Source organism: Lissotriton vulgaris, chromosome 4_1, assembly GCF_964263255.1.
Source record: "Lissotriton vulgaris chromosome 4_1, aLisVul1.2, whole genome shotgun sequence".
Classification (NCBI taxonomy): Eukaryota; Metazoa; Chordata; class Amphibia; order Caudata; family Salamandridae; genus Lissotriton; species Lissotriton vulgaris.
The window spans coordinates 1,362,165,805-1,362,193,433 of NC_141691.1; the positions used below are offsets into that span (position 1 = coordinate 1,362,165,805).

The following is a 27,629-nucleotide window of genomic DNA, read 5'->3' on the forward strand; positions in this document are numbered from 1 at the left end:
GAAAGTAGTGGGAATAGCAACCACTCCCTACTTCTGGCACAGGAACGCACTCGATGGCCCCCTTGGCCAAGAGGGTTGCAACTTCCTGTTGAAGAAGAGCCAAATGATCCCCCGACATGCGGTGGCACCGAGGTGGCATGGCTGGGGGTGGGGACTGAAAGGGAAGGTAGTAACCCTTGCAGATTATCTGCAGCACCCATTTGTCTGATGTAATCTCATGCCAGCGGGGGAGGTGGTGGCGGAACTTGCCACCCACCGGCGTGGGGTGCTCCCTGAAGCTCAAATTAGGAGGGTATAGAGGTGGAAGCAGCGGTGGAGGTGGATGGACCTGCACGCTGGTTCCCCGACCCGACTCTGTGTAAACTGTGAACGCAGCCTCGTTGTGGCTGGTTCTGCACAGGCCTGGTGGAAGGGCGCGCCTCGACCCCTGGTTACGAAAGGAACGAACACCAGGAGTGACCGGGGCTTAGTAGAAAGACCCAGGGGACTTGGCCGTAGCCTTCGAGTCTTTACAGCGCTCCAGTGCACGGTCAGCCTTGTCGCCAAACAGGCGGGTGCCATCAAAGGGCATGTCCATAAGCGAACTCGGGACATCGGGCGAGACCCCGGTTAAACGCAACCAGGCATGGCGCCGCAACGCCACGGTTGTAGAGATCGCCCTGCCCAGGGAGTCGGCGGTGTCTAACCCACACCGGATGGCAAACTTAGGCGCATCTTTGCCCTCAGCAATTGCCTGAGAAAGAGTAGCCTGCACCTCCTCAGGACACTGAGGCAACACCTGAGCAACGGCGTCCCACACCGCATGGGAGTAGCGGCCCAACAATCAGAGAACAAGCGCTTCCCAAACTGGTCCAGCTTTTTAGAGTCCTTATCCGGTGGGGCCGTGGGAAAGGCACTCTGCGACGTCGAGGCCTGAATGACCAGGCTCTCAGGAGTAGGGTGAGTGGTCAAGAAAGCGGAGTCACCTGGCGCCGGTCGGTGGCATCTAGCAATGTTTTTATCCACCGGGACCACGTGGCCCGGCCTCGACCAGGTGCCCAAGAGATCGATGCTCTGTAAGAGCATCATTAAAGGGAACCAGCAGCTCCGCCTAGTTAGACGCAGACGGGAGCACCTCGGTGAGAAGGTTGGTCTTGAGGGCCACTGTGGGGAGGTCAAGATTGAGAGCAGCCCGACGGAGGACCACCATATAGGAGGCACCCTCCTCCATCGTGGGGGTGGAGAGGCGAAGCCCGGATCAGAAGAGACATTGAGGTCGCCTGCATCCTCCAAATCATCCACCCAATCGAGCTCGGAGCCACATTGCCGAGCAAGCGGGTCCTCTGAGCCCTCCCCGTCGTCGTCCGTCTCTGGCGTGGAGGGATCTGGACGCAGAGGCAGAGCCGGGGCCGGAGATGGGACGAACGGCGTCGTGAACGGTGCCGGCCGGGGCCGGACCATCACTGGTTCCCAATGCGGATCCCAAGCCAGAATAAAATCGTCTGGGGGCAGGAGTGGGATAAACGGCACCCAGTGCGGCCCAGGGGCTGGAGCTAAGGGGGGAGCCGGGGCTGAAGCAGAGGGTGGTGCCAGGGCTGGAGCAGAGGGTGGCGCCAGAGTCGGCAACGCCGCACCTCGTGGCGCTGGAGCCAGCGGCGCAGGATCCTGTGGCACCGGGGCTGGAGATGACAGCGGAGCCACCGGGCCAGTAGAATCTGAACACGAGTTCTGGGGGCCCAAAGGCACGCCAGCGGGAGCCCGATGCCTGTAAAGGCGGTCTAAAGCAGCAAGGAATTCTTGCATCTGTGCGGGAGTTGCCAACAGATCGGGGCATGGCGGGTTGGCTGCAGAACTCTCCAGAGGAGCCGCAGGGGCAAGGCCCCTGTCCCCTTCGTCTGCCTCCAAACTACTTCTTTTTTATGTCGACGCTTACCGGAATCCGATGGCGAAGACTTGAAGTCCGAGGAGCAACGTCTCCGGTCCGCGAGCGGTCCCGGGAGCAGCCCCTAGACAGGGAGCGGCAACAAAATCCGACCTAGACCTAGCCATCCTGACGGAAACGTGGCTAACTGAAGCTTCTACACCTATAATGGACATACTAGTCCCCCCCCAACTACCACATCATTAGGCTCGATAGGACCGGCAAGTTGGGCGGTGGGATCGCATGCATTTTTAGGAGCTACCTCTCTGTTACCAAAATCACCTCCCCCTCCCTCACTTCCTGTGAACTCTTCTGCCTCAATATCTCCAGCAAGGGCAAACCTGTCTGCTTTTTACATGTCTTCTACCACCCGCCCGGGGACAACCTCACCTTCACCCAACAACTCATGGACACGATCTCATCCAATGCCGGTCGGCTGATCACTCAAATTTACCTGGGTGACTTCAATCTACATTGGAACGATCAGAAAGACGCAGTGGTGAATGGTCTCAAAACTTTCCTCAATGCGCTTGACCTCACCCAAATATGCAACAGCCCGACACACGACAAAGGCTCGATCCTCGACTTTATCATCGCCAAAGAAGGCTCTACCCAATTGGGGTCGATCCAACCCTGTGACTGGTCAGACCACCATATTATCACCTGCTTCATCAACGAAAAAGTTAAACCTAACACGGCTCAACCCACCAAATCCAAGATCTGGAAAAGGGACATGAAGAATCTCAACCCTATCTCCCTTCCTTCTCACACTTGCGCCCATGATGTCCAATCACTGACTGACAACTACCTCGACTCTATGAACTCAATAATCAATGAAGCAGCCCCCCTGCAACTGAAGAGAGTCTCCACCAAGAAATCGAACCCTTGGTACGATGGCAGACTCAATGAAGACAGACGGGCTATGCGAATGGCAGAGCGCACCTGGAGATCTGATCCCTCAGCACTGCACCTAAAAACGCTGAAGAACAAGAGAAATGCCTCCTTTAGGAAAATCAAGCGTTCGAAATCTAACTTCTTCAGCCTCCAGCTGGACCAAGCATAGAACCGACGAAGAAAACGGTTCGAACTAGTCAAAACTCAAACTAAGATGCAACCGTTACAATCAAACAGCGCAACAAGCGTTATTCCACACTGTGAAGACTTTTCTGCATTCTTTAAGCTGAAGACCGACAACATAAGAAGTGATCTCCTCAATGATGTAAGCCGATACTCCAGCCCCATCAGCATGACCACCACTCACCCTAAAAACAACGCTTCATGGACGTCATTTGACACCTACACTGAAGAAGCAATTCACAAACTGCTCGGCACCTTGAAGCCCGCTAATCACTTCACAGACCCCCTACCTGCTAATGCTGTGAAAGACTTCACTCCTCCCATTCTGGACCAAAATCATTAACAGCTCCCTTCAACAAGGTCTCATCCCCGACTCCCTCAAGAAGGGTTCTGACCTATACTCAAGAAACCTACAGCTGAACCGGCTGACTTGAAAAACTATCGCCCTATCACCAATATCCCCACCTTGGCAAAGCTACTGGAAAAATGTGTACAAATCCAACTGACAAAACACATTGATCAGTTTGACCTCCTCAACCCTCATCAATCAGGCTTCCGAGCGAAACACGGCACGGAAACGGCTATGACGCACATAATTGATGACGTCCTCCAAATCCTTGATCGCAACGATTCCTGCCTCCTCATCCTTCTTGACCTCTCCTCAGCTTTTGATACTGTCAAACATGAGAACCTACTGGAGGTGCTAAATACCAGAATGGGTCTATCCGGGACTGTTCTCAAATGGTTCACTTCCTTCCTACATAACCGGTCTCAGAAGTTTAAGATCAACAACGTGCTGTCTTCACCTGTGCCTGTAACCTTAGGCGTCCCACAAGGCTCCTCCCTATCCCCCACATTGTTCAACCTCGTCATGGAACCACTCACCACCTTGCTTCAAGCATCTAATGTACACTGTAGGAAGGTACATCCTGACTATGGTTGCCCCCAACTTTTTGCCCTGTGTTTTAGCTGGTTTTGGACATAGTCGACCTGGGACCCTGCCAATCAGGACCCCAGGCCTACTGCTCTCTCTTTAAAATGGATTCCATGTACCCTAGGTACATTTCCAATTGGTACTGGGCCACCTTATCAGACCCTGTAACTCAGGGCATAGGTGTACCCAGGGCTGCCAGGGGCTGCAGCATGTATTATGCCACCCCTGGCTGGCCTCCTAAATTTGACACAACTGGCTGCATGACAGCTGGGGCAAAGTCGTGTAATCACCCTTTGCTGTAGGTGTAGTATACCTATACCTAACCCTAAAATGGACACACAGATTCCTATCAGTCACTCCTATGGCAGGCCTTGACAATCCTGAAGGCAGAGTGCTTGGAATCGTGTGAGATGGTGCTCTGGCATGAGCTGAGCCTGTCTGCAGCTTGCGGAATCAAGTCCTAATAGCTGTTCCATGATATCGCATACCATATACTCTTAAGTGCATTATAATCCTCGCGGTTAAATGCTATCTTTGGTATTGCTTTATCAAAACATGTCGAGTAAGGTGTCATACGAATTGGAATACTAACCCCTCGCCAATTCTGGCGACGGGGTTAGCATTCCACCCTTCTAGAGGGACACGACATGTATGTAACTGTGAACCCCGGTTAAAGTTAACTGAAGCCTCAGCTCCACAAAATGGATGCTGCCACCACAGACACGAGTCTGACCCCCTGCAGCTGGGAGTCCTTCCAGCGAGGGGAGCCTGGACAAAGGGTTTCCTGTCAGGGGCGGTGCTAGCACCGTCCCAGACATGGGTTTGTGTATCCTGGGTAGGCAGGGCTTTACAGGAAGGTGACTGCTGAGTGGCACCCCGGTGCTCACTACGCATAGGCCGGTCTGAACCAGTTCCAGGGGCACACCAGCCCCTGGCCTGGGGAAGTCCGGCATGGCTGAGGGGTGTAACCACCCCCCACCTAGTCCCACCCATAGGCAGGACCTAGTCACCGGGTCAGCCCCCTTTTTTAGTATAAAGATGGGAGCGGGCCCCCTGTTAAAATTAGATCATCTTTGGAATCAAGATACCACTTTCTTCGAAAGGACTTCACGATTTCTTCTTCAAGATTCTCCCTTGTGGCTAAGGAGTAGTCACCCTGCATCCGCAGGCACCATCCTAAAGAACACTGCGGTCTGCTGCAAGTCCTTCATCACGAATCCGACGACCCAGCTCGACGAGACCCGGCTTCCCTGGCACCTCTGACCTCTACTCACCTCTACAGCCCAGCTGAGAACCGTGAGTGCGACGAGACCTCAAGGGACCGACGATCGCCAAGACTGCACGACATCTTTACTGCAAGCCCACCGTGTCCTCCACTGGTGAGTGCTTTGGGGTCCGAGAAGCCCCGACCCTGCGCAGCTCCAGCACCCAAGATCAGCCCCCCTGCATCTCCACGATCTGCGTGGGGCCCTTCTGCTGTTTGCTGTGCACCGCGTTGTTTGGCTACTAGCCGGCTGGCTTGTGGCCCTCTGAACGACGCCCAACGACTTCACGACTGCTGGTCTGGTTGCTCCAGGCTGGCCTTTGCTTCCTTCTTCAAGAGAGGCACCCCGGACCCTCCTGGTCCACCCCAGACGCCATTTTAGGTCCACCGCGTGGGCTTGAATTTGCCAAGGCTTTGTTGCCCAATCCTGGGTCCAGCGACGCCGACAGCTTCTATCTTCGTGGGACAGCTCGATCCTCCATCCTGGTCGCCGACAACGCCTCCTGGTCCGTGAGATCTTCGAGTCAAGCGTCACCCACTCACCTAGTCGAGGTGGCTACCATCCGGTGCCCTCCTGGTGCCCACTGACTACTGGCTAGTAGTCTCGAACTTGGTCCCCTCTGCTTTCAGGTGTCATCTATCTTCAAGATCCAGGCTTGGATCCGACTGAACTTTCTTCACTGGTCACCGGCCAGCATCTTTTCTTCCGGCTCCTGGTCCGTCTACGAGGATTCCCGACGTCTTTTCAGACCTATGCAGCTGCAGCCCCTGGGCTAGGTAACTTCGGCATTTCGGTGCCCCAGCATAGCCTCACTATCCAAGGGTCAGAATCTACTTTCGTTTTCTCCCTACCAGGTCGGGTTCGCCCGAGAACACTAACTTTCTAATTCCTAGCTACCATAGACTTCTGTCCCGCATCTCGCGTGAGAGTGCACACACTGCACCCGAGTCCCCTAGGCCTCCTAGACATAATCTAACGATTCCCTAGTCAAGTCCTAGCGATTCCAAAAGCTATTAGTACTGTACTTACCTGCTAGGAATTTCGCATTCCACTTTCAGAGTATATGGTTTTCCGTGCCCCTCGGGCATTTGTATATACTGTGCTAACTTAAGTATTTTTGTAAGAGTTTTGGTTTGTGCTTAGTACCCTGTCCTCATAAAGAGTACAGGGCTGTTGTGATCTTTAAATAAATAACTGTTTATTTTCATAACACTTGTGTGGTGTCCTTTCACTTGGTATTCAAGGGGTATATGTGTGGTGAACAGCTGGCTTAACGCGCCCTCTCGAGTCTTTAGCCTTAGACTGCTCGTATCCACGCTACTAGGATAGCTGGTCTATAAGGTTGACTTACAACCAATCATCAATAAGGGTTGCTGGACTGATACATAGTGTTCACTAGAATAGTGAGCACTGCATATCAGGCCACCTTCTCACATTGGTGAGCAGCGGTTGGGATTTGAGCTTGCTGTTGTTTTGCCACACGTATCCTAAGAATATCTTGTTGAAAGATCACATAAGTACTGTTAGGTACATATAACTAAAGCTTAGAATACTCTGAGTTCTACTGAACCAGCTGTTGCAGCTCCTCAAGGCTTAGCACACCTTGGCTGCAACTCTAGCAAGGGACCAGTAGGTAACACATAGTGTAGGTAGGTGCATCACTTACACCACACTAGAAGCAGTATGTCGGTCACAGGAGGAAACACTGAGTCTCCCCTTGTGTCAGTTGACCCTCCACAGGTCATCCCTTCAAAATATACTGCTCTTAGCTTCCATGAGATGAGACAAGTGTGTACTCTCAGGAAACTAAAACAGGGGTCTAACCCCACCACTTCCTTTCTGATTGGTCTCTTAGAGGCTTATGATGCCAGTAGGGCTGGTAACCCAGACCCTTCTAATCCAGATGGAAGTTTGCCCTCCTTACAGGGTCCCTTTGATATCCATCCCCTCCTTGAGGCAGATGTTGCTGAGGATGAGGATGAGTTATCAGGGGATGAGGCAGATAAGGGACAGCTAGAAGTCAGTAGACTAAGCAGGTCCAACTTAAGCAGACATGAGCTTGGTACTGGGGGACCCCTGGGCCCACTCTCAGGTCAGCTTAACATTGGGAATGGACGAGTTAGGTCTCTATCAAGAGGCTCTAGCAGATCCTTTCGAACCAATGGCTCTCTCAACTCTTCTCACAGAGGAATGTCTTCCCCTAAGAGGAGAGTGTATGAAGCTGAAGAAAGGGCAGTCAAACTAAGGATTGAAAGGGAAGAACTTGCCCTGGCCAAAGAGAGACTTGCCTTTGCTAGAGAGCAACAATTGAGTGGGACAGTTCCCACTGGTGGCAGCAATAAACCTAGCAATAGGGAAAGGAGTTTTGATACAAAGCACCTGAATAAGATAGTGCCCCCCTTTAAAGAAGGGGATGACATCCACAAATGGATTACTGCTTTGGAGAGAGCCTGCACTGTGCAGGGTGTTCCCCAAAGTCAGTGGGCAGCTATCTTGTGGCTCTCCTTTGATGGTAAAGGTAGAGATAAGCTCCTCACCACAAGGGTGGAGGATGCTAACAATTACCAAGTCTTGAAGAATGTACTGGTTGATGGGTTTGGTTTAACCACTGAACAATACAGGATGCTGTTCAGAGACACCCAGAAAACTCAGTCTCAAGATTGGACTGACTTTGTTGATTGTGCCACTAAGGCTTTTGAAGGCTGGCTACTGGGTAGTAAGGTTACTGATTTTAAAGGATTGTATAATCTAATTATGAGGGAGCAAATCTTAAATAATTGTCAGAACCAGCTATTACATCAGCACCTGGTAGACTCTGAGTTGACCTCTCCACAGGAATTGGGTAAGAGGGCAGACAAATGGGTCAGAACCAGGGTTAGGCCTAAAAACCAGGGTGGTGACCAGAAAAAGGAATCAACCAAGCCTCAAGAGAAGGGTGGGGATAAATCCACAGAGAAGACTTCCCAAGGGCCCCAAAACTCCAACAAGGGTGGTGGGTCCCAGAACACTCCTTCTGAACAAAAGAAACCTTATTGCCATACCTGTAAACAGGTGGGCCATTACAAAAGTGATGCCAGTTGCCCTAAAAATGGTAATAAGGGAAATACACCCCCAGGTAATACTCCTAAACCTCCTGTTACCACTAGTGGTAATCCCCCAGGTGGTGGGAGTGCCCCCAAGAATGTGGTGGGCATTACTCTGGGCCAACAGGAGGACTATGGCTTAGCCAGGTTCCCTGACCACACTCTTGTCTGTGAGACTGGCATGGGGTTTGCCAACTTCACTACTGGACCCCACGTTTTGGGCAAGTATAGACAAGAAGTTTTAGTGAATGGTCAGAAAGTTGAGGCATTCAGAGACACAGGGGCCAGCCTCACCATGGTGAGTGACCATCTGGTCCCCTCTGCTCAACTGACCCCTGGTTTTACTTATCAGGTGACAGACATTCATGGAATGAAAAGAAGGCATCCCATGGCAGTAGTCAAGCTCAGCTGGGGTAATGTCACAGGGCCCATGAGAGTGGCAGTGACAGATAACCTACCTGTAGATTGCTTACTGGGGAATGACCTGGAACTCTCAGCATGGGCTGAGGTGGAACAAGAAACTCATTCCAGAATGATAGGCCTATCCAGACAGGTTAGTGGGGCAGTAATAGCTACAGCCCCAGTCCAAGCACCATTCCTCCCTGAAAAGGTTGGAAGGGCAGTGGTAGCCACTGCCCAGGCTCAGACAGACTTTTCAGAACAGGATAGGAGGGCTGTGACAGTCACAGCCCAAACACAGACTGAGTGCCCTCCTGAAAAGGTTGGCAAGGTTGAAATGGTCTCAGCCTCTACTCAGACAGATAGTGAGGTTGTGAAGCCTGAAACAATGGATCACTCCACTCAAACAGAGAGCATTGAGGAGGAAGAAGAGTCTTCCCCCTCCCAGACACTAGGTGAGAGCCAGCCTCCTCAGGGAACTGACTCTACCCCTGTTGAAGGAACTGCCCCAGAGGTAGTCAGGCCTAGCCTGGCAGAACCCCTGATGGCAGTGGACCCTTCCCAGGTGGGACCCAGTCTGGAGCAGGTAACCTGCACCTCTCTACCCTGCCTCAGTCAGCCCAGGGCTGAAGAGACCAGGGAGGCCAGTGGTGGACCCCAAAGGGCCCCCTGTCCAAAAGAACCCCCTAATCAGCAGATTAGGATCACTGAAGCTGGTAAACCTAGCCAAGTGAAAATAGAACAGACTCCTGAGGGATCCCCCTTAAAAGTAGTTAGGGAACTCCCACAGCTGGACACTGTTGGGCACAGCCAAACATGGGGCCTAAAAACCCCAGACCTGACCTGTCCCTCCAGTAAGCCAAACAGAGGGACTCAGCCTCCAGCTTTAGGTAGCCAGAGGCTGACCCTGAGAGCTCAGTGCATCTCAGCTAAAGAAAGAAAGGCACACATGATGAATGGTGATTGGAGGAAGTTGAGCCCAAAGGTAGAGGAGCCTCACTTCAGTACTCCATCCCAGCATCAGCCTTCTTCTTTCCCAAGACACACCAGAGACAGAGATTCCCTATGGTGGAGACCCTCAGATACCCTTAGGGTGAGGGGTTGCCTAGTGGACCATGACACAGGGGGAAACCAAGCCAGAGCTGGTCCTTCCTTATATGGCCACTTAGGTAATAGAGGCTTACCTGGACAAGGATAGCCTTATCTCCTTTCGTTTGGGGGGGGGTTGTGTAGGAAGGTACATCCTGACTATGGTTGCCCCCAACTTTTTGCCCTGTGTTTTAGCTGGTTTTGGACATAGTCGACCTGGGACCCTGCCAATCAGGACCCCAGGCCTACTGCTCTCTCTTTAAAATGGATTCCATGTACCCTAGGTACATTTCCAATTGGTACTGGGCCACCTTATCAGACCCTGTAACTCAGGGCATAGGTGTACCCAGGGCTGCCAGGGGCTGCAGCATGTATTATGCCACCCCTGGCTGGCCTCCTAAATTTGACACAACTGGCTGCATGACAGCTGGGGCAAAGTCGTGTAATCACCCTTTGCTGTAGGTGTAGTATACCTATACCTAACCCTAAAATGGACACACAGATTCCTATCAGTCACTCCTATGGCAGGCCTTGACAATCCTGAAGGCAGAGTGCTTGGAATCGTGTGAGATGGTGCTCTGGCATGAGCTGAGCCTGTCTGCAGCTTGCGGAATCAAGTCCTAATAGCTGTTCCATGATATCGCATACCATATACTCTTAAGTGCATTATAATCCTCGCGGTTAAATGCTATCTTTGGTATTGCTTTATCAAAACATGTCGAGTAAGGTGTCATACGAATTGGAATACTAACCCCTCGCCAATTCTGGCGACGGGGTTAGCATTCCACCCTTCTAGAGGGACACGACATGTATGTAACTGTGAACCCCGGTTAAAGTTAACTGAAGCCTCAGCTCCACAAAATGGATGCTGCCACCACAGACACGAGTCTGACCCCCTGCAGCTGGGAGTCCTTCCAGCGAGGGGAGCCTGGACAAAGGGTTTCCTGTCAGGGGCGGTGCTAGCACCGTCCCAGACATGGGTTTGTGTATCCTGGGTAGGCAGGGCTTTACAGGAAGGTGACTGCTGAGTGGCACCCCGGTGCTCACTACGCATAGGCCGGTCTGAACCAGTTCCAGGGGCACACCAGCCCCTGGCCTGGGGAAGTCCGGCATGGCTGAGGGGTGTAACCACCCCCCACCTAGTCCCACCCATAGGCAGGACCTAGTCACCGGGTCAGCCCCCTTTTTTAGTATAAAGATGGGAGCGGGCCCCCTGTTAAAATTAGATCATCTTTGGAATCAAGATACCACTTTCTTCGAAAGGACTTCACGATTTCTTCTTCAAGATTCTCCCTTGTGGCTAAGGAGTAGTCACCCTGCATCCGCAGGCACCATCCTAAAGAACACTGCGGTCTGCTGCAAGTCCTTCATCACGAATCCGACGACCCAGCTCGACGAGACCCGGCTTCCCTGGCACCTCTGACCTCTACTCACCTCTACAGCCCAGCTGAGAACCGTGAGTGCGACGAGACCTCAAGGGACCGACGATCGCCAAGACTGCACGACATCTTTACTGCAAGCCCACCGTGTCCTCCACTGGTGAGTGCTTTGGGGTCCGAGAAGCCCCGACCCTGCGCAGCTCCAGCACCCAAGATCAGCCCCCCTGCATCTCCACGATCTGCGTGGGGCCCTTCTGCTGTTTGCTGTGCACCGCGTTGTTTGGCTACTAGCCGGCTGGCTTGTGGCCCTCTGAACGACGCCCAACGACTTCACGACTGCTGGTCTGGTTGCTCCAGGCTGGCCTTTGCTTCCTTCTTCAAGAGAGGCACCCCGGACCCTCCTGGTCCACCCCAGACGCCATTTTAGGTCCACCGCGTGGGCTTGAATTTGCCAAGGCTTTGTTGCCCAATCCTGGGTCCAGCGACGCCGACAGCTTCTATCTTCGTGGGACAGCTCGATCCTCCATCCTGGTCGCCGACAACGCCTCCTGGTCCGTGAGATCTTCGAGTCAAGCGTCACCCACTCACCTAGTCGAGGTGGCTACCATCCGGTGCCCTCCTGGTGCCCACTGACTACTGGCTAGTAGTCTCGAACTTGGTCCCCTCTGCTTTCAGGTGTCATCTATCTTCAAGATCCAGGCTTGGATCCGACTGAACTTTCTTCACTGGTCACCGGCCAGCATCTTTTCTTCCGGCTCCTGGTCCGTCTACGAGGATTCCCGACGTCTTTTCAGACCTATGCAGCTGCAGCCCCTGGGCTAGGTAACTTCGGCATTTCGGTGCCCCAGCATAGCCTCACTATCCAAGGGTCAGAATCTACTTTCGTTTTCTCCCTACCAGGTCGGGTTCGCCCGAGAACACTAACTTTCTAATTCCTAGCTACCATAGACTTCTGTCCCGCATCTCGCGTGAGAGTGCACACACTGCACCCGAGTCCCCTAGGCCTCCTAGACATAATCTAACGATTCCCTAGTCAAGTCCTAGCGATTCCAAAAGCTATTAGTACTGTACTTACCTGCTAGGAATTTCGCATTCCACTTTCAGAGTATATGGTTTTCCGTGCCCCTCGGGCATTTGTATATACTGTGCTAACTTAAGTATTTTTGTAAGAGTTTTGGTTTGTGCTTAGTACCCTGTCCTCATAAAGAGTACAGGGCTGTTGTGATCTTTAAATAAATAACTGTTTATTTTCATAACACTTGTGTGGTGTCCTTTCACTTGGTATTCAAGGGGTATATGTGTGGTGAACAGCTGGCTTAACGCGCCCTCTCGAGTCTTTAGCCTTAGACTGCTCGTATCCACGCTACTAGGATAGCTGGTCTATAAGGTTGACTTACAACCAATCATCAATAAGGGTTGCTGGACTGATACATAGTGTTCACTAGAATAGTGAGCACTGCATATCAGGCCACCTTCTCACATACACTTCCATATGTACGCCGATGACACTCAACTTTACCTCAAGCTACAATCCCCGGAAGACATCAAGCTTCTGAACTCCACACTCAGAAACACCCAATCATGGTTGGCCGATAATCACCTCAAACTAAATGCTCTGAAAACTGAGTTCCTTCTGATCTCACCTCCCACGAAGATTGCCATCACCCAGACCTGGCTCAAGCACCTAACGGCGTTCAATATCCAACCCACCATTGTGGAATCTGCGAAATCCTTAGGCATTACACTTGACGCCAAGCTCAACATGCAGCAGCACGTTAGCAAAGCTACTAAAGGAGCTAACTTCCAAATCAACACTTTGAGGAAACTTAAACCCTTCCTCCCAGCTAAGGACTTCCAAACTGCTGTACAGGCCCTAGTTATCCCCCGCATAGACTACGGAATTGTGGCCCTTAGCGGACTCCCCATTACAACAACCGCACCCCTTGAACGCTGCCGCAAGACTCATCACTGGTTTAAGGAAACATTTGCATATATCCCCGGATTTAAATTCCCTGAACTGGCTGCCCTTTGAGGCCAGAATACAGCTGAAAATAGCCGTTATGACACACTCGGCCGTTCACCACAAGTCACCCAGCTACCTCACCTAAAAGCTGACTATATCTGGAGGCTCGAGATCCAATAGAAGCACAAAAAATCTACTGCTGAAACCTCGTAGATTCCGGAAGGAAAAAACATGCAAACGCTCCTTCTCAGGAATGGCTCCCAGGATCTGGAATGCACTCCCTCCTGAAACCAGGCTTATCTCCTCCACGGCACTTTTTAAGAAAGAGGTAAAAGCCATCCTTATGGCCAAGTTCCCCTGAACTCTTCTGCTGCTGGAACAGAGACTTCTGCACCGTTGCCGCTGTACTGGTTACCTGATTGACTATTGGTATTATTTTTTTTTTGTACATGATTGATATCCTATTATGCTATTTCACTTACTACCGACTACTATATTGCTCCTAATAGTTGGTTCCAATTACCCTCTTGCGGCCCCTACCCCTTGTCCCTGCAAGCTTTAAGAAAGAGGTAAAGGCCATCCGTTGGGCCTAAGGTCACCTGTTCTCCAGTGTTGCGGGATCCAAGACTCTGCACTGTTTCTGTACTATTATTTACATGGTCGTTTATTGGTTTTATATATGTACTTGCTGCTATCCTATTCTACTATGCTACCATATTGTACCCAATAGTGGATTTAACCACCCTCCTGTTGCCCCTACACCTGTAAAGCGCTCTGATATCTGCAAAGATCTTGTTCGCGCTATATAAAACTTTGAATAAAATGAATGCTGGACCTCCATCATCTTCCGACACCGCCCCCGCCCCCTTAAGGCCTTGGGGGCCATGGAACGGCAGTCCCGGGAGTCGTGATTGGCCTACAGGCAGTAGAGGCAAACATCGTGGGGGTCTGCTACCGACATGTTTCGGAAACAGGTCCCACAGTACTTGAAACCGGGCATCCTTACATGCACCAAGAGAAGGTTGGGGAGACAAAAGTCTCAAAATAGTGGTAAAAAATAAACTAAGGTACGTGCTCAATCCGGATCTGCGTTTACTGGCGCGGAAAAAGAAAGAACTGATGTCAGCGTGCATGGGTGGCGCCTAAGTACTCTCCGTGACGTCATCTCTGCGATGAAGACGCCAATGACGGGCGCGGAGCCGCGGGACGCCACCTACTGACGCGCAAGCGTCCTGCTTAGCAAATCTTTCCGGTTCCCGTCCGATGCCTGGGGATATTCTAAGGTAAATGTAAATGTAAAATGTAAATGTGTGTGTCTTGTAAAGCACACTGCTACCCGGAGGCGTCCTGGCGCTATAGACCGCTGGGGAACCCGTCCTGGCTTTCCCTGTGAGATGTTCCCTCCTGGGTATCTCCAAGGTGAAACCAGGCATCCCCGGCGTTTGTAGGGGGCCGTTGTGGAGATGAGGTAAGCTAATGCCCAGAGTTGCCGAGTGTGATCCCTGGTTAGAGTAGGCACCGAGGCGAGAATTATCGAGTCCGCTGACCCTGGTTCACGACCCTGCCGCGTCGGGGATTGAACCCTGGTCCCGGGCCGTCCTCTGCTTCCGGGTCTGCCGCCTCCAACCAGTGAGCCACACCACTCCACTGGAATCTATCACCAATACGTCTCTTGCAGATATGATTGTACTATGCCAATCTGCTATGTATGATGTTAAAACCCAATGAACAAATAAAAAAAGAAAGAAAGAGATCTGTGGCAATATGAAAAAGCATCAAAATGGCTTGGGAAGGTGTCATGACCTGTGCTCGATCACTGCCGGACACCGGAAACTACCAGAACACCTTAGGTAGATTCGGCGTAGGCATAAGGGCCAAAGCGAACTCTTACCCAGGATGACTTCAACCTACTCTGGCTTAAAGGAAGACTCAGTTGCTGAAGCGGAGTTGTAGCATGGGAAACAAGCATCAGTGAGAATGGCAACTGGGTATGGAATTGTCTCGACTGCACCAATTCTTGAGTTTCATATTCTCCTTCAATTAATTCCAGGAAGGGAGGATTTGGAGTTTAAATGGGACTTGGTGCACTGAAGACACCAAGCCAGGTGCTCTTTGAGTGCTTGCACAATAAAGAGCTCCTTAATGTCATTCAAGTGTATGACCTCATGTTGGTTGCAAGACTGCAAATCATCCTTAGGTCCAAAGCACAAAAGACCTTCTGAGAATTTGACATGGACATTAGTCCATTGAGAAAAAAGACAGAGTTTGAAGTTAGAATTTTTAGGCGGAGACATCTGTCCTAGCATTGAATAAAGCTAACTTGTGTATAAAAAATGTACAGGGAATGCCGCTCAAATATCTGCAATGGAGGGTTCAGAAAAAAAGGGAACTTATGTCAGATCACAGGTCTATTCTCCAATAATATGTTTGGGGTACTACCAAATGCAGAGATGGATATGAATGGCCCTCCTGGCATCGGAGATCTTTTGTAATTTGTAAGGATCCAGTCTGGCACCATAGAATATTTCAGAGGTGAGAAATCTGCAGGAAGAAGTATCTGTCAGAAGCTGTACCAATTGCAAATGTCATACAATTAACAGACCTTGTTAAAATAGTCTAAAACAATTTAAATGAACAAATCTTAATAGGTAGTGCCACAGAATCGAACAGTGGGCCGACTATTTCTATGCATGTAAATGCCAATAATAACTCCACAGCAGTCATGTACCACAATTAAGTTCAGCAAGAGGTGTAGTCTCTCTACCTAACTGCCTTCTCTAAAACCAAGTGCACTATTTGTATTTTTTGCTCAAGAAATACATTTTTAGAATACTTTTATTTTCTCTTCTATCTGTAACCTTTTTATAATCTTTAGAGCCTCCAAGGAGTCTTACCAGAGAAACAGAAGAGACTTAGCATAATGATTCATAGAAAGAATCAGTACTTTACCTTCACAGGTAAGGGTCAAACCTACCAGAATGCCCACACTCTTCCTTTATACACAGAAGGAAAAAGACGCCAGAGAAAAGCAAAGAATTGTAAGTCAAACAGCAATACAAAGGCAGAAAATGAATACTATACCGCACACAGGAAGATGCAAAAACAGGGAGGAAAGAACAGGAAGGTATGCATAGGGTTGATCTCATATGCCAGATTATGCCACAAATGCACACAAAAAATGTCGTCCAGCACTCACAAGTTCAGTCTGACTGTGACAAATTTGACCTCACAATCAGCCAGCCTGTGTGACAGCTCTGCCCTATGCACAGTTAAGCTTGAGCAACAGAAAAGACATGCACATTGCATTGGGAGAATTATGAATAAAAATGTTGAATTAAAATATATGCTTGTGTCACACCACTAGTTCAAGTTGTGTCCCCATCAACTGTGTATGCAGAATACCACTGAGGAAATACCACTGAAGAGTCTTCTAAATGTCTTAAGACATTGGGTTCAAGACAGCAGAGGAGGCACAATTAGCACAAGTACTGTTACAGCACATTGATATGGGTACAAACAAATGCAAAGCGAGATGATGTTGCAGGCTTTCCCTTTCCTAACTACTTCTGGTCCTAACTCCACTTAAACACTAGATCGGTAATAAGAGTTGGTGAACTTTTATAAGGAAGTACAGTATCAAACAAACTGCTTTCGTGGTGCCTGCTGAAATTTCAAGGTTTTGTACCTGTGTAGCAATCTATAGAGAGAACTATCTATAGAAAGAACTAGAAGGTGCTTCAGAGACAAGGAGTTGTATGAAGTCTGATGATCACATGAATGATTCCTCGGGCAGCAGTGTCCACATGCCTCCAAACAAGTGGAAACCTCACAATTTGCTTTTGCCTATGTTTGTTTAAAATTCACCTAGGCCTAGAAGGGGGAGAGATCCCAAAGGGAATTAGTTAGGAACAAAGGCATCTTGTGTAATTCCAGCCTGTTAGAAGGAAATCTGTATCTGCTGGTCTAAGGAAAACTTCTAATACACTTTCTCTCTGCTAGGACTTAAAAACTTTTATATTCTTTACTAGCAAATATAAGACAGGGAAAGCCAATCTTTTGGGGTTGCTAGCAATGGTGTAAACAGCTATCCTCAAATGAGTAGAGTAAGCTGTTTCCTGATAAAGGCAATTTGTATTGTAAATTCCTTAAATTGAGAAGATGCTGATAAGAAAGAGGTAACGTGCACTGTGTCAAGAGGAAACCTCTTCCCTAAGATGGAAAAGTGCTCCAAATAAGATAACAGGTTGTGCGTCATCTGGAGAACAGACGTAACCAAGGCTAACCAATTTTAATGGCACGCCTCAGATTCCATAGCAATTGTAGTGTACAACCTTAGATAAGACATTGACAAACCAAGCACTTAAAACTAGAAATACTTAGACATTTTTCTGCTTTATGCCCTAGAAGCCACAAGGTGCACACTGTAGGATCCAGATTTCTGACCACGCAGCTTAGAACAATGAAGGGTAGAAAATAAGTCACAAAAACACAAAAGGTAGTGGTGGATATAGTGTTGCACTTCAAGGAAGGTGTTATCAGATATAGGTACAAATTGGCTGTTACCTCTTCACATTTCATCAATTCTGGTAGGTGCCACTCAGGGTAAGATACCCCACTACCCAGAGAATCGATTAGAACAAGGCAAAAAATGACTTGTTCAAAATACACAAGAGACAGGAACCCAGCACTCTAAATATTTAATGTACAAATTTGTAGATAAGTTTCTGCAGCAAAGAAAACACCATAGGATAATGAGAGAAACGTTCTGTCACAGGAATTTGGTATACAAAACAAAACTGAATAATTCAATGGGGATTTATTTCCTCAAAGGCACTTAAGTTCTCAAAGGCACTAGAGTTATATTTCATACAGTCTTAACATTTACAAATCACAAGTTCTGTGATGTAGTTAAAGTTTCAGTTCCTTGTCTTTGTAGCACGGAAACAGCCAACGCGCGTTTCCGTGCTGCCAGTTCTTTTCTTGTCTTGTACTATCCTGGACACTGGGGTTTGAGATCGAATGTAAGCTAGGCAGCAGATACTCTGTCAACTCGTGATTCTCCCAGTTCAAACAGTCTTTTAAATATAAAACTCAGAGTTCAGAAAAATTCACTGGAAACAATTCAGGATCTGTAAAGAGAAGATTTGCTACCTAAAGAATACGTTTCTATAGCCCGTCCGTCGCTAGCTTTGACAAATGGATCTCCAGTAGTTCGAGATTTTGGAGTCTCACTTGGAAAAAATTTCCAGGCTCAATTAAATCACAAGCTTGTCTGCCACTAGCTTTGACAAAGGATCTTCAGTAGTTCGAGACTTAAGAGCCTCAATTGGAACATGTTCCCAGGCTCATTTCCTACCATTATACAAGCCTTAAGGAAGTCACGGTGGTGAAAAAACGCGCGTTGGCTGTTTCCAGGCTACAAAGACAAGGAACTGAAACTTTAACTACTTCACAGAACTTGTGCTTTGTAAATGTTAAGACTGTATGAAATATACCTCTAGTGCCTTTGAGAACTTAAGTGCCTTTGAGGAAATAAATGACCATTGAATTATTCAGTTTTGTTCTGTATACCAAATTCCTGTGACAGAACGTTTCTCTCATTATCCTATGGTGTTTTCTTTGCTGCAGAAACTTATCTACAAATTTGTACATGGAATATTTAGAGTGACGGGTTCCTGTCTCTTGGCTAGCCTCAAACTATACTTTGGTGTCTTGCTTTCTCAAAAGCTTGAAATGATTGGCCCATCAAATTGTAAACAATTCAGATGTGTCTATATCCACCACTAAATAACAACTTGCCCACTGGGTTGCGGTTGTTTTTCCTTTTTTAAGAACGTCTGTGTCAAATTTTTATAAAAAGTATTAAAAGTATATCTTTTATTACTCAAGATATACCCAGACAGAATAAAAGGGTGCACTAAACAAAAGTACTTCTGGAGACTTTTAGCCTGCAAGAGGTAAGCACAATAAGCATTACTTTAAAAGAAGGCAAAGTACAGAGATATGGTGGGAAAAATCACCTTTTCTCACTTGTTTTTTGTCTACCACTCACACAATTCCTTGTGAGGTTCTGTGGATTTTAGTCGTGGCACTCTCCTGTTGTTTATTAATAGTAGAACTAGGGGTAAGAGAGTGAACACCTATACCCTTACTCTCTTGTTGTTTGCTTGGGAAAAATACTCCCCCATGTGAAGACATGGTAAAAAATGAAGCCTGCCAATAAAAACAATTCTGAGAAGAGGGAGAGTTGTAATACGAGGGATGCAGGTATTCATTTAATTTGTATTCTGCATTGTATATTGAATACCCATACCTTCACATATGTCACTGTTCCACTTAATTTAGTTGCCGTCAATTTTTGAAGCTCTTGCACTAAAGAAGTATTTGTTCAGTTAGTCTGCAAGCCAACAAAGTAAAAAAACAATATTTGTTTTGGTTTACCTTGCTTCAAGAACTGGTTTTATATCAGTTATGGGTTTAGTACAATGACCAAACTCATCCGACAAGTCCAAAGGAACACTGAATGGCACTCCAACACGAAAAGGAGGATCCAAGAGACCAACTGTAAACTTAACAGGTTTACCCTCTGAAAGGAAAAGAAATGAAAAATGTTAAACCTGGTGCAAATACATTACTACCAAAAGATTGATGGATATATATAAGCAGATTATTTTAAGCCGATGACATTCACCACTGCATCCAGAATTCTATTCCGAGGTTTTGTGAACACATTTTCAATGAGTCTCAGAGTTATAAAATGCTTAATAAGAGCCATGTTTCATGCATCTTGCAAAAACTTTCTTCCAGTGGACTGGAGAACAAAACTATTCAGCTTACAAAGACATCACTGGCAAGCTTATGACCTACTTACCAAGTCTGGGACAAGGCCAATCATCATTGGCACATCAGCAGGTGCCACGTCTGTTCAATTCCCTTAAACTAAATAATGATAATTCCACAATTTAAGTTTTTATGACGTGCCTAGATGACAGTGATGAAATATTACAAAAGGGACAGTAATAAGAGTTAAAAATGACTTTGAGAAGCACATCTGGTTCTAATGAAAATCTGTTGCTGCATTGACAAACTCTGTTTCATGATTAATGTAATTCAGAACGTATTTCTGAAATGACCTAAACATCATTGACTCTTATATCTTGTCAGGTTTAGTTAAACCATTTCAGTGGCATTTATCCCTCCCAAAAAGCAGAAACCTAATGTGTACGCACTATCTTTTCAATGACTTCACAAGTACTTTTGCCCATTAAGTATCAGAGAAGCAGACCAGGCGACTGAAACCCAAACTATGGGAAGTTCCATGAGGCTGTGTTGAAGCAAAAATGGAAACTAGGGGACAGGCTTTATGGCAATGGCAAATGCAATAACACAGGGAGGATCAATTGCAGAATCATGGATCAAGCCTTGTGTAAGTTCAGGATTATTGTGAAGTACCCTAAATTATGGCAGGGCAAAATCTTTCACATTGTTATCAGTTTCAAATAACCCTTTGACACAGTAGAGCGAATTCTACTGTAGTTATGATTGTCTGCATAAAGAACTGACTGACTACATTTTGTATCTTTTTTTTCTTTCAGCAGGAGCGCTCATGTGGTCATGTGAGATGAGATATGGAACACAAAGCAGAGAGGGCATTTTAATATTAACCAGGGAGTCAAGAGGGGGCTACGTGCTGGCTCTTTCTATGCAAAGTCTGTTTACAAGGATATGAAGGCACACCGACTAAATGTATGGTTCAATGCACCTAGGATCCTTGGCTTTCATATACCAAAAATGCTTTTTGCTGATGCAATTTTAATTTTATTTTTCCTAAAGGGCTGACAATTATAAGGTGACTCCACTTCATGACTGCTTCCATTAGAAATTCGGTTGGTAAATGCTGAATTTATGTATTGAACTGGTAAAGAAAAATCAACTGACCAGTTCCTTAGGAACTGTCACATGTGTGTTGGTTATAGGAAGGAAGTTGTTGTAGTCAGTTTAAATGAACTACCATATACATAACGGTTGTGAGGCACCACAGTGATGTAAATAAAACCCCATTGCTACAGTTGTCTTTATCTTTGCTGTTGGCAAATAGATCAAGAGAAGTTTGAGAGCATGGCTCTGTCAAGTGATGTAACATTTATGACCGGTATAGTAGAGCTCCTACACTGCATAAACATTAAGTACACACAATTATGTAGATCTAGATCTTTTATATTAATGTGGTTTTACTCTTGCTGTCCTAGGTGTTTTACACTTATTCACCATGGATAAAGTTCAATCATGTTTAATGTATGATTCCAAGTAAGTGTTTATGTTTTTCAATAAAGTAAACGATCATTGTAATATTTGCCTTATCATCATCATCACAAGCTTTATTTTGACACAAAAGTCATAAAAGCGACATAAAACAAAGGCAACACGGCCATAAAACTACATATAGATTTTTTTAAAAATTCGGTGGGGGGGCGGGGCCTTACTTGCCATTATGGCGGACGTGTGTTAGGAGAGCTCCGTCCAGCCAGTCTTTTATCCTTCATTTATCCTGGTTCCCCCTGACCCCCAGTAATCTGGAAGGAGCTGCCGCTGCGCAGACTCACCCCAGCGGACACTCGACGGGATTTAGTGGCGCTCACACACGCTTTTGGCGGCGAGATCGTGCCGCATATTGGACGGAGCCTCGCGGCTGAGGAGGAACCGGGGTGTCGCGTGAAGATCTCCGGAGGACATTGAGGGCTGTGCACTTCACCGAGCCCCACCCGCAGGTGGTGACGACTGATTGGTGGACCGAGTGACTGCGGGAGCCGGCGTTGGGAGAGACGATCACCTGCAGTCCTGCGGTCTTGGGGCCACGCGGGGAGACTGGCGGCGTGGTGCCCAGGGACCGCTCAGCGTACGGAGTGAGCAGCACCAGTGAGGAGGAATGCTGCGAGGCAGGGGCTGCGGCGGTGGCCTGGCTCCCTGAATCCAGGGGCGCTTCTCAGCAGTGGGGGAATAGACAACGCGGACGCCGAGGTAGCTGCGGAGTGTGCTCCTCCCCCATCCTTTCCTCTCCCATCAGCTCAGGCCGAGGTGCAGACTTTGGGCACGGCGGGGCTGCGTGGCAGTGAACTACGCAGTTGGCATTGGACCCCCTCCAGCTTTGCGGGCACCCACGGCGGTGGCCTGCAGGAACTTGGCCCCGCCCGCTCGTGTGTGTTCTAGCCCAGGAGGCCGGGGTGACATCGTGGGGGAGCGGAGTGTCAGCTGCTCCACCTTAGTCCCGTGGCGCTGCCTGAGAGGGTCTGCGGAAGACTGCGTGGCGGCCGTGCCGGGCCGCGGAGGTGAGGAGAGAGGGAGTGCAACGAGCGCTGCGGTCAGGAGTGGAGTCACTTGGAGTGGGAGTAGAGACGGACTGCCACAGGGGGTGCCCCATCATCCACTGGGCTTCAGCCAGAGGTAGGCGGCGCACCTTGCGGCCAGGCTGCGTGGGGGGTGCGATTGAGGGCCTTCTCCCCCTGCCCTGAGACACCTGCTTTGGGGGCCGCCCTGGCCGTACAACTCGGACAGTTGAAGATCACTGTGCTTAGTGGTGGCACTCAGCTGGCTGCACGCTTGGGCCTGGCCCCATCCCCGGACACTGTACACACTGTACGGGGCCCTTGGAGAAATTGGACCCTCGGAGCCGACCAATCGAGCCTTGTGCATCCGCACTTGAAACTTAGCCCATCTTCATCTGGATCTGCGGGAGGACCCCAGGGGCAGCTATGACGAGAGACAAGGGGAGCGGTTCCACTAAACATGGGCCAATTGACAAATTCACCGGTCCAGGAGCAAGGGCAGGAGCTGCCGGGGGTCAACCGGAGGCTATCCCGGACCTCGCATCCCTCATGGCGGCCCTCACCCAATCCAGGGACATGCCAGATGCCAAAATCGGGGCAGTGGGGTCAGATGTAATGCTGCTGCGGCAAGATCTTCGCAACGCAGTATCTCGCATCAGCGGAGACCAGTATCTCTGGAGTGGAGGACGATGTCACAATACTGAAAATGACGAATATGGAAACGATTCAGAAGGGTCTGGCGCTCCGCGTGGAAGACGCAGAGGAGCGAGCCCAATGTAATAACCTGAGATTCGTGGGATTTCCGGAAGGCTGTGAGGCAGGTAACATGGAGCACTTCCTCACGCAGTGTTGGAAAGTTGGCTCCCGCAGGACGCTATATTGAGATATTTCGTTGTGGAGCAGGCCCACCGGGCGCTCATGCAGAAACCACCGCCTGGGGCTCGCCGTCGGCCAGTGATAGCAAAGCTCCTGAACTACTTAGACCGTGATGCCATATTGAAGCAGGCCCGAGCCAAGGAACCTCTGCTCTACGACAATGAGCGCATCTTAATCTTTCCTGTCTATATGCGACAAGTGCAGCAACAACGCCAATCGTTCATGGCCGCGAAGGCCCGCCTGAGGGAACTTAAACTCCCATATGCCCTCTTGTATCCTTCTCGCTTCCGGGTGGTATACCGATCCCGCACCCACTTCTTTGACACCCTGGAGGAGGTCTTTCAATGGACAGATGAGACAGTGTGAGTGAGGTCCCACACGCCACCCAGCAGAGAGTCGGACTCCTCCTTCAGTGAGGCGGCCCAGAAGGGTCCCAAAGGACAGCAGCAGAGGGGCAATAGGCGGTCACATTCCCGGAGGCGCTCCTTGTCTTGCGGGGCCTCCGCTGGGCGGCCCTACTCCTGGGCGCCAAACTTTGGAACCTTGACATTCGGGGATGGGTTAGCGCAGTGGCAGTCTCTTTGGCTCATCATGTACTCTGATGTATACTTGTCGGGGGAATCTTAGAGTGGGCTGGTCCCCTGCCGGTCTCGGGCTGGTCAGGGTCATAACCGAGGAACATGGGCTGTAAGTTGGGGATCCATTGGATGGGGCGGTGCTTGCTCCCCTGTTGGGGTTCGGGTACTCGGCCCGCCGCAAGAGATACTTCAGCGTTTTTGAGGTATGGGGTGGGGGGTTTGTTGGGGGGGGGGGTAGTTTAAAGTTCTGAGTCGCACTTCCGCTTTGGGTTCATAACTCTGTATGCACACGTAGCCGTGGTACTTTCTCAATGATATGGACAGGTTCCCTCCCCTATGGCTAGCGCGCCTCATAGAGATCGGGGGCCCCAGGTACTCTCTGTATTATTAGCTGGAATGTGCGAGGGGCCCTGGACAAAATTAAATGGGGGGGCTATTCTACATCAGGCAAAGAGGGCTAGAGCCGATGTTCTTATGTTGCAGGGAACACACCTCATGGGAACGAAGACACTCGCCTTACAGCGATATGGGTACCAACAAGTCTTCCATGCAGGGTTTACAAGGGGCTCCGGGGGGGGGGTGGCGATTTTCGTCCATCGCAGGGTCCCATATATGCACGCGCAGAAGAGGACCGACGTTCAGGGACGGTATCTGCTCATCCGGGGCAAAATTGGGGAGGTCCCCTTGCTTCTGGGTTGTGTGTATGCTTCCCCCCTTGCAGTGGTCTCTTGTGGAGAAGTTATTGGCCCTATAGGCGGATATACGGGATGTGTTCTCTGTGGTGGGCGGAGACTGGAACAATGTTATGGACCTGGCCAGGGATAGGAGTGGGGGTGCGGGTGGCCCGGGGAGGGGACATCCCACGAAATTAAACTCACTGGTGACTAGTCTTGACTGGCTGGATGTGTGGCGGCGGGCTCACGGTGACAGGCGGGAGTACACGTACCTCTCCAAGGTTCAAAAAACCAGGCTCGACTACCTTTTTATTGCCCGGGCGATGGTTAGTAGAGTGGCGTTGGCTGAGATCCTACCAAGTGGCGTTGGCAGAGATCCTACCCCGTGGCCTCTCAGATCACTCCCTGGTGTCCCTTGAGCTATATATGGGCCGGGGGCGACAACCCTTTAGGTGGCGCCTCTCAGTGTGGCACTGTTGGACTTGGCCCTTCTGGCAGGTTCACCCCTGAACTTTTTGCCTTGAATTTTAGTGATTTCTGGTCTTTGCACACTTTGACACTGTGGCGCAGTGTAAAGTGCGTGCGCTCCCTGAGTGCGTGTGTGAGATTGGCCTGCCCTCCCATAGGAATGCATGGGGAATGTATGTGTCCCTGGTAGTTCCTGATGCGTGAGGTGTGCATGCTCGAGTTTGGTATGTGCGAACTCGTGTGATTGAATGCTTCGCAATGATGTATGTGGCATGATTGTGTCTTGTGAGGAAGTGCCACTTCTAGGAGTTGGCATATTAGTGTAAAATATGCCTGGTGTGTGGTTGGGTGGAGCTGGCTGGTGAGCCTGGATCCAGGAAGGCTGGATGGGTCTGCCCGGTGGGGAGTGTGAGATTAGCATGCTGATGGCTGGGGAGGAGTGCACTTGGGTCCTGAATAGGGCTGGGCTTCCCCACACAATGCTGGCTCCGCCCCCTGTGGTGTCTCTAATGTCCCTACCCCTGCCAGTGAATAGAGTGAGGGCTGAGCACATCCAGGGTGCTCCCAGACCAGCTGCGACTGGTTCTTCCCCCTCCCTGCACCTTTAGACAAAGGAATTTCATGTATAAAAAGAGGCTGTGACCTCTTCTAAAAGGATCTTGTTTGCTGACTGGAATCTACCAGGAGCGTGCTGCTGCTTGGGCCCAGGGGAAGACTTGCCTCCCTGGGCCCTGCCCAGCCCCTGGATACCTGGAATTGCTGGAGGAGTTCCTGTGACCCCTCTGCCTTGCCTGGGGGACTGGAGGACTTTTTCTTGCCCTAGGACTGTCCCTGCGCTGTTCTTTCCCTTTGGGCTGGGGTTTCTATGCACCTCTGGTGCCTGGGAACGCTGTGCTCCTTTGCCTGGGGGCCCCCTTTGCGAGGGAATCCCCTGGGGAGGGATTCTCCCATGACTCCTGCCCCGCTTATTAATTATTTTAATCGCAGAAGCCTACCTGCCTTATGCCCGATTCTCGTGATTTTTAATTCAAGGGTGCCACCCCTGTTTAAAGGTGCCCTAACGGGTGCCCACCCCGTTTCTACGTTTATTATGGACTTCGACGGTGCCCACCCCTCATTATTGCCCCAGGAATCACCGCCACAGCCCTCGCGCCGAACACAGGAAATCAGGCACTGTTGTGACTGACTCTGGGCGGGACTTCCGGTTTGGAAAGGAAGTCCCGCCCGCGGCCGCTCGCTGATTGGGGGAGCTGCCCCGAGGTAGCTTGAGCCAGGAGCCTCGCAGGCTCCATTCCTAAAGTCCCGGCCTCGAGATGGGGGGCCGGGTGAAGCAGGGCGACTGGTAAGGTGGGGCTCCCATGGCCAGGGAGAGCCCCGCAAGCCGCCACGAAGAAGAGGGAAGCAAAAGTCGGCCGAGTCATGGCCTACCGCGGCCCGGGGCTCCCGTGAGTTAGGGAGAGCCCCGGGGCCGCCAACAGAACCGAGCACCAGTGTTGCGGGGCTCCCCTGCGGTGGAGGGAGCCCCGGTGACAGAAGACCCCGCTGGCCTGCACCGAGCCCAAGCAGGAGCCGCCAGAGATGATCGACCCGGTGAGTGTTCTGAGGGTTCCGGGTGTGTTTTTGTGCCGGTATATAGTGCAGCATCAGGGGTACCTTCAGGCCGGCCCCGGATGGCAGTGGGCCGCCCCAACGTGTTATTAATAATATTGCCCAGAGCCTAGAAGGCTCCAACGATTGGGGGACATTTTCTAAAAGGGCCCAGTAGGGTCCTCAGGGGTCGGTGATATCCCAGTTTGGGGCATAGTTGTTCTCTAGAGCCCCGTGGCTCCCCCAGGGATACCCTTATGTAAAGCCACCTTCTGGGGGCATGAGGAGTTTAGGAGGGAGTTGATTCTAGAGCCAGAGGGCTCCAATGCACTGTTGTTCCTTCCGAGCCAGAGGGCTCCAACCTTTTGTGCAGTCCTTCTCCAAGAGGGCTAGTGAGAGCCCTGGCGCAGTTTTTGCTGATCTACAGCTGCCCAGCAAGTAGTGGGCAGCTGCACCGTTTAGGTTCTCTCTTTTAGGGACATGTACTCTAGACTTTAGGAGTGAGGCGCACTCCTTCATCCCTACCTTGGCCTTCCCCAGCTGCGCAGCACTTAGTGCCAGCTGCAGCGTTTAGGCCCTGTTCTGTCCCTGCCTCCAGCGGCCCAGCAAGTAGTGGGCAGCTGCCACGTTTAGGTTTTGGCGCAGTGGCGCAACCTGGACCCTGGACTTTTGATGTAAGTTCTGTGTTAATGTGATTTCTGCGAAGTGTTCTTTACTGCACCTCTGAATGTGTTGTAGATGCATCATGTGCCTTGTTCCTTACACCTCTGAATTTGTGGTTCTGCATCATGTGTTTTCCTCCTCTACACCTCTGAATGTGTTCTGATACATCATGTGTGATATGCCTATACCCCTACAGGTATTGTGATACTTAGGTGGTTGTTTTCTCCTAGTACAGGTGTTGCTAGTGAGGTCCTGGTTCCCTGCGTGACCTCTCCTAAGGTGGTTAGGGTTGCGTAGGTGGTGCTTACCTGGTACCAGTAGTTACTGGTTGTGTGCTACATGATTATTTGGTGTTTAACTATCTCCAAGGG

General features: G+C 49.9%; 1 protein-coding gene across 1 annotated transcript in view; it reads right to left on the minus strand.

Moving 5' to 3' along the window:
• The window catches only part of SMCHD1 (structural maintenance of chromosomes flexible hinge domain containing 1), a 2,274,803-nt gene that overhangs the window by 1,542,766 nt on the left and 704,408 nt on the right, over window positions 1–27,629 (minus strand). Inside the window, exon 20 of the mRNA XM_086965602.1 lies at window positions 19,531–19,675. Within this exon, the coding sequence (XP_086821728.1) occupies window positions 19,531–19,675 (145 nt within the window). The remainder of the gene's footprint in view (window positions 1–19,530; window positions 19,676–27,629) is intronic.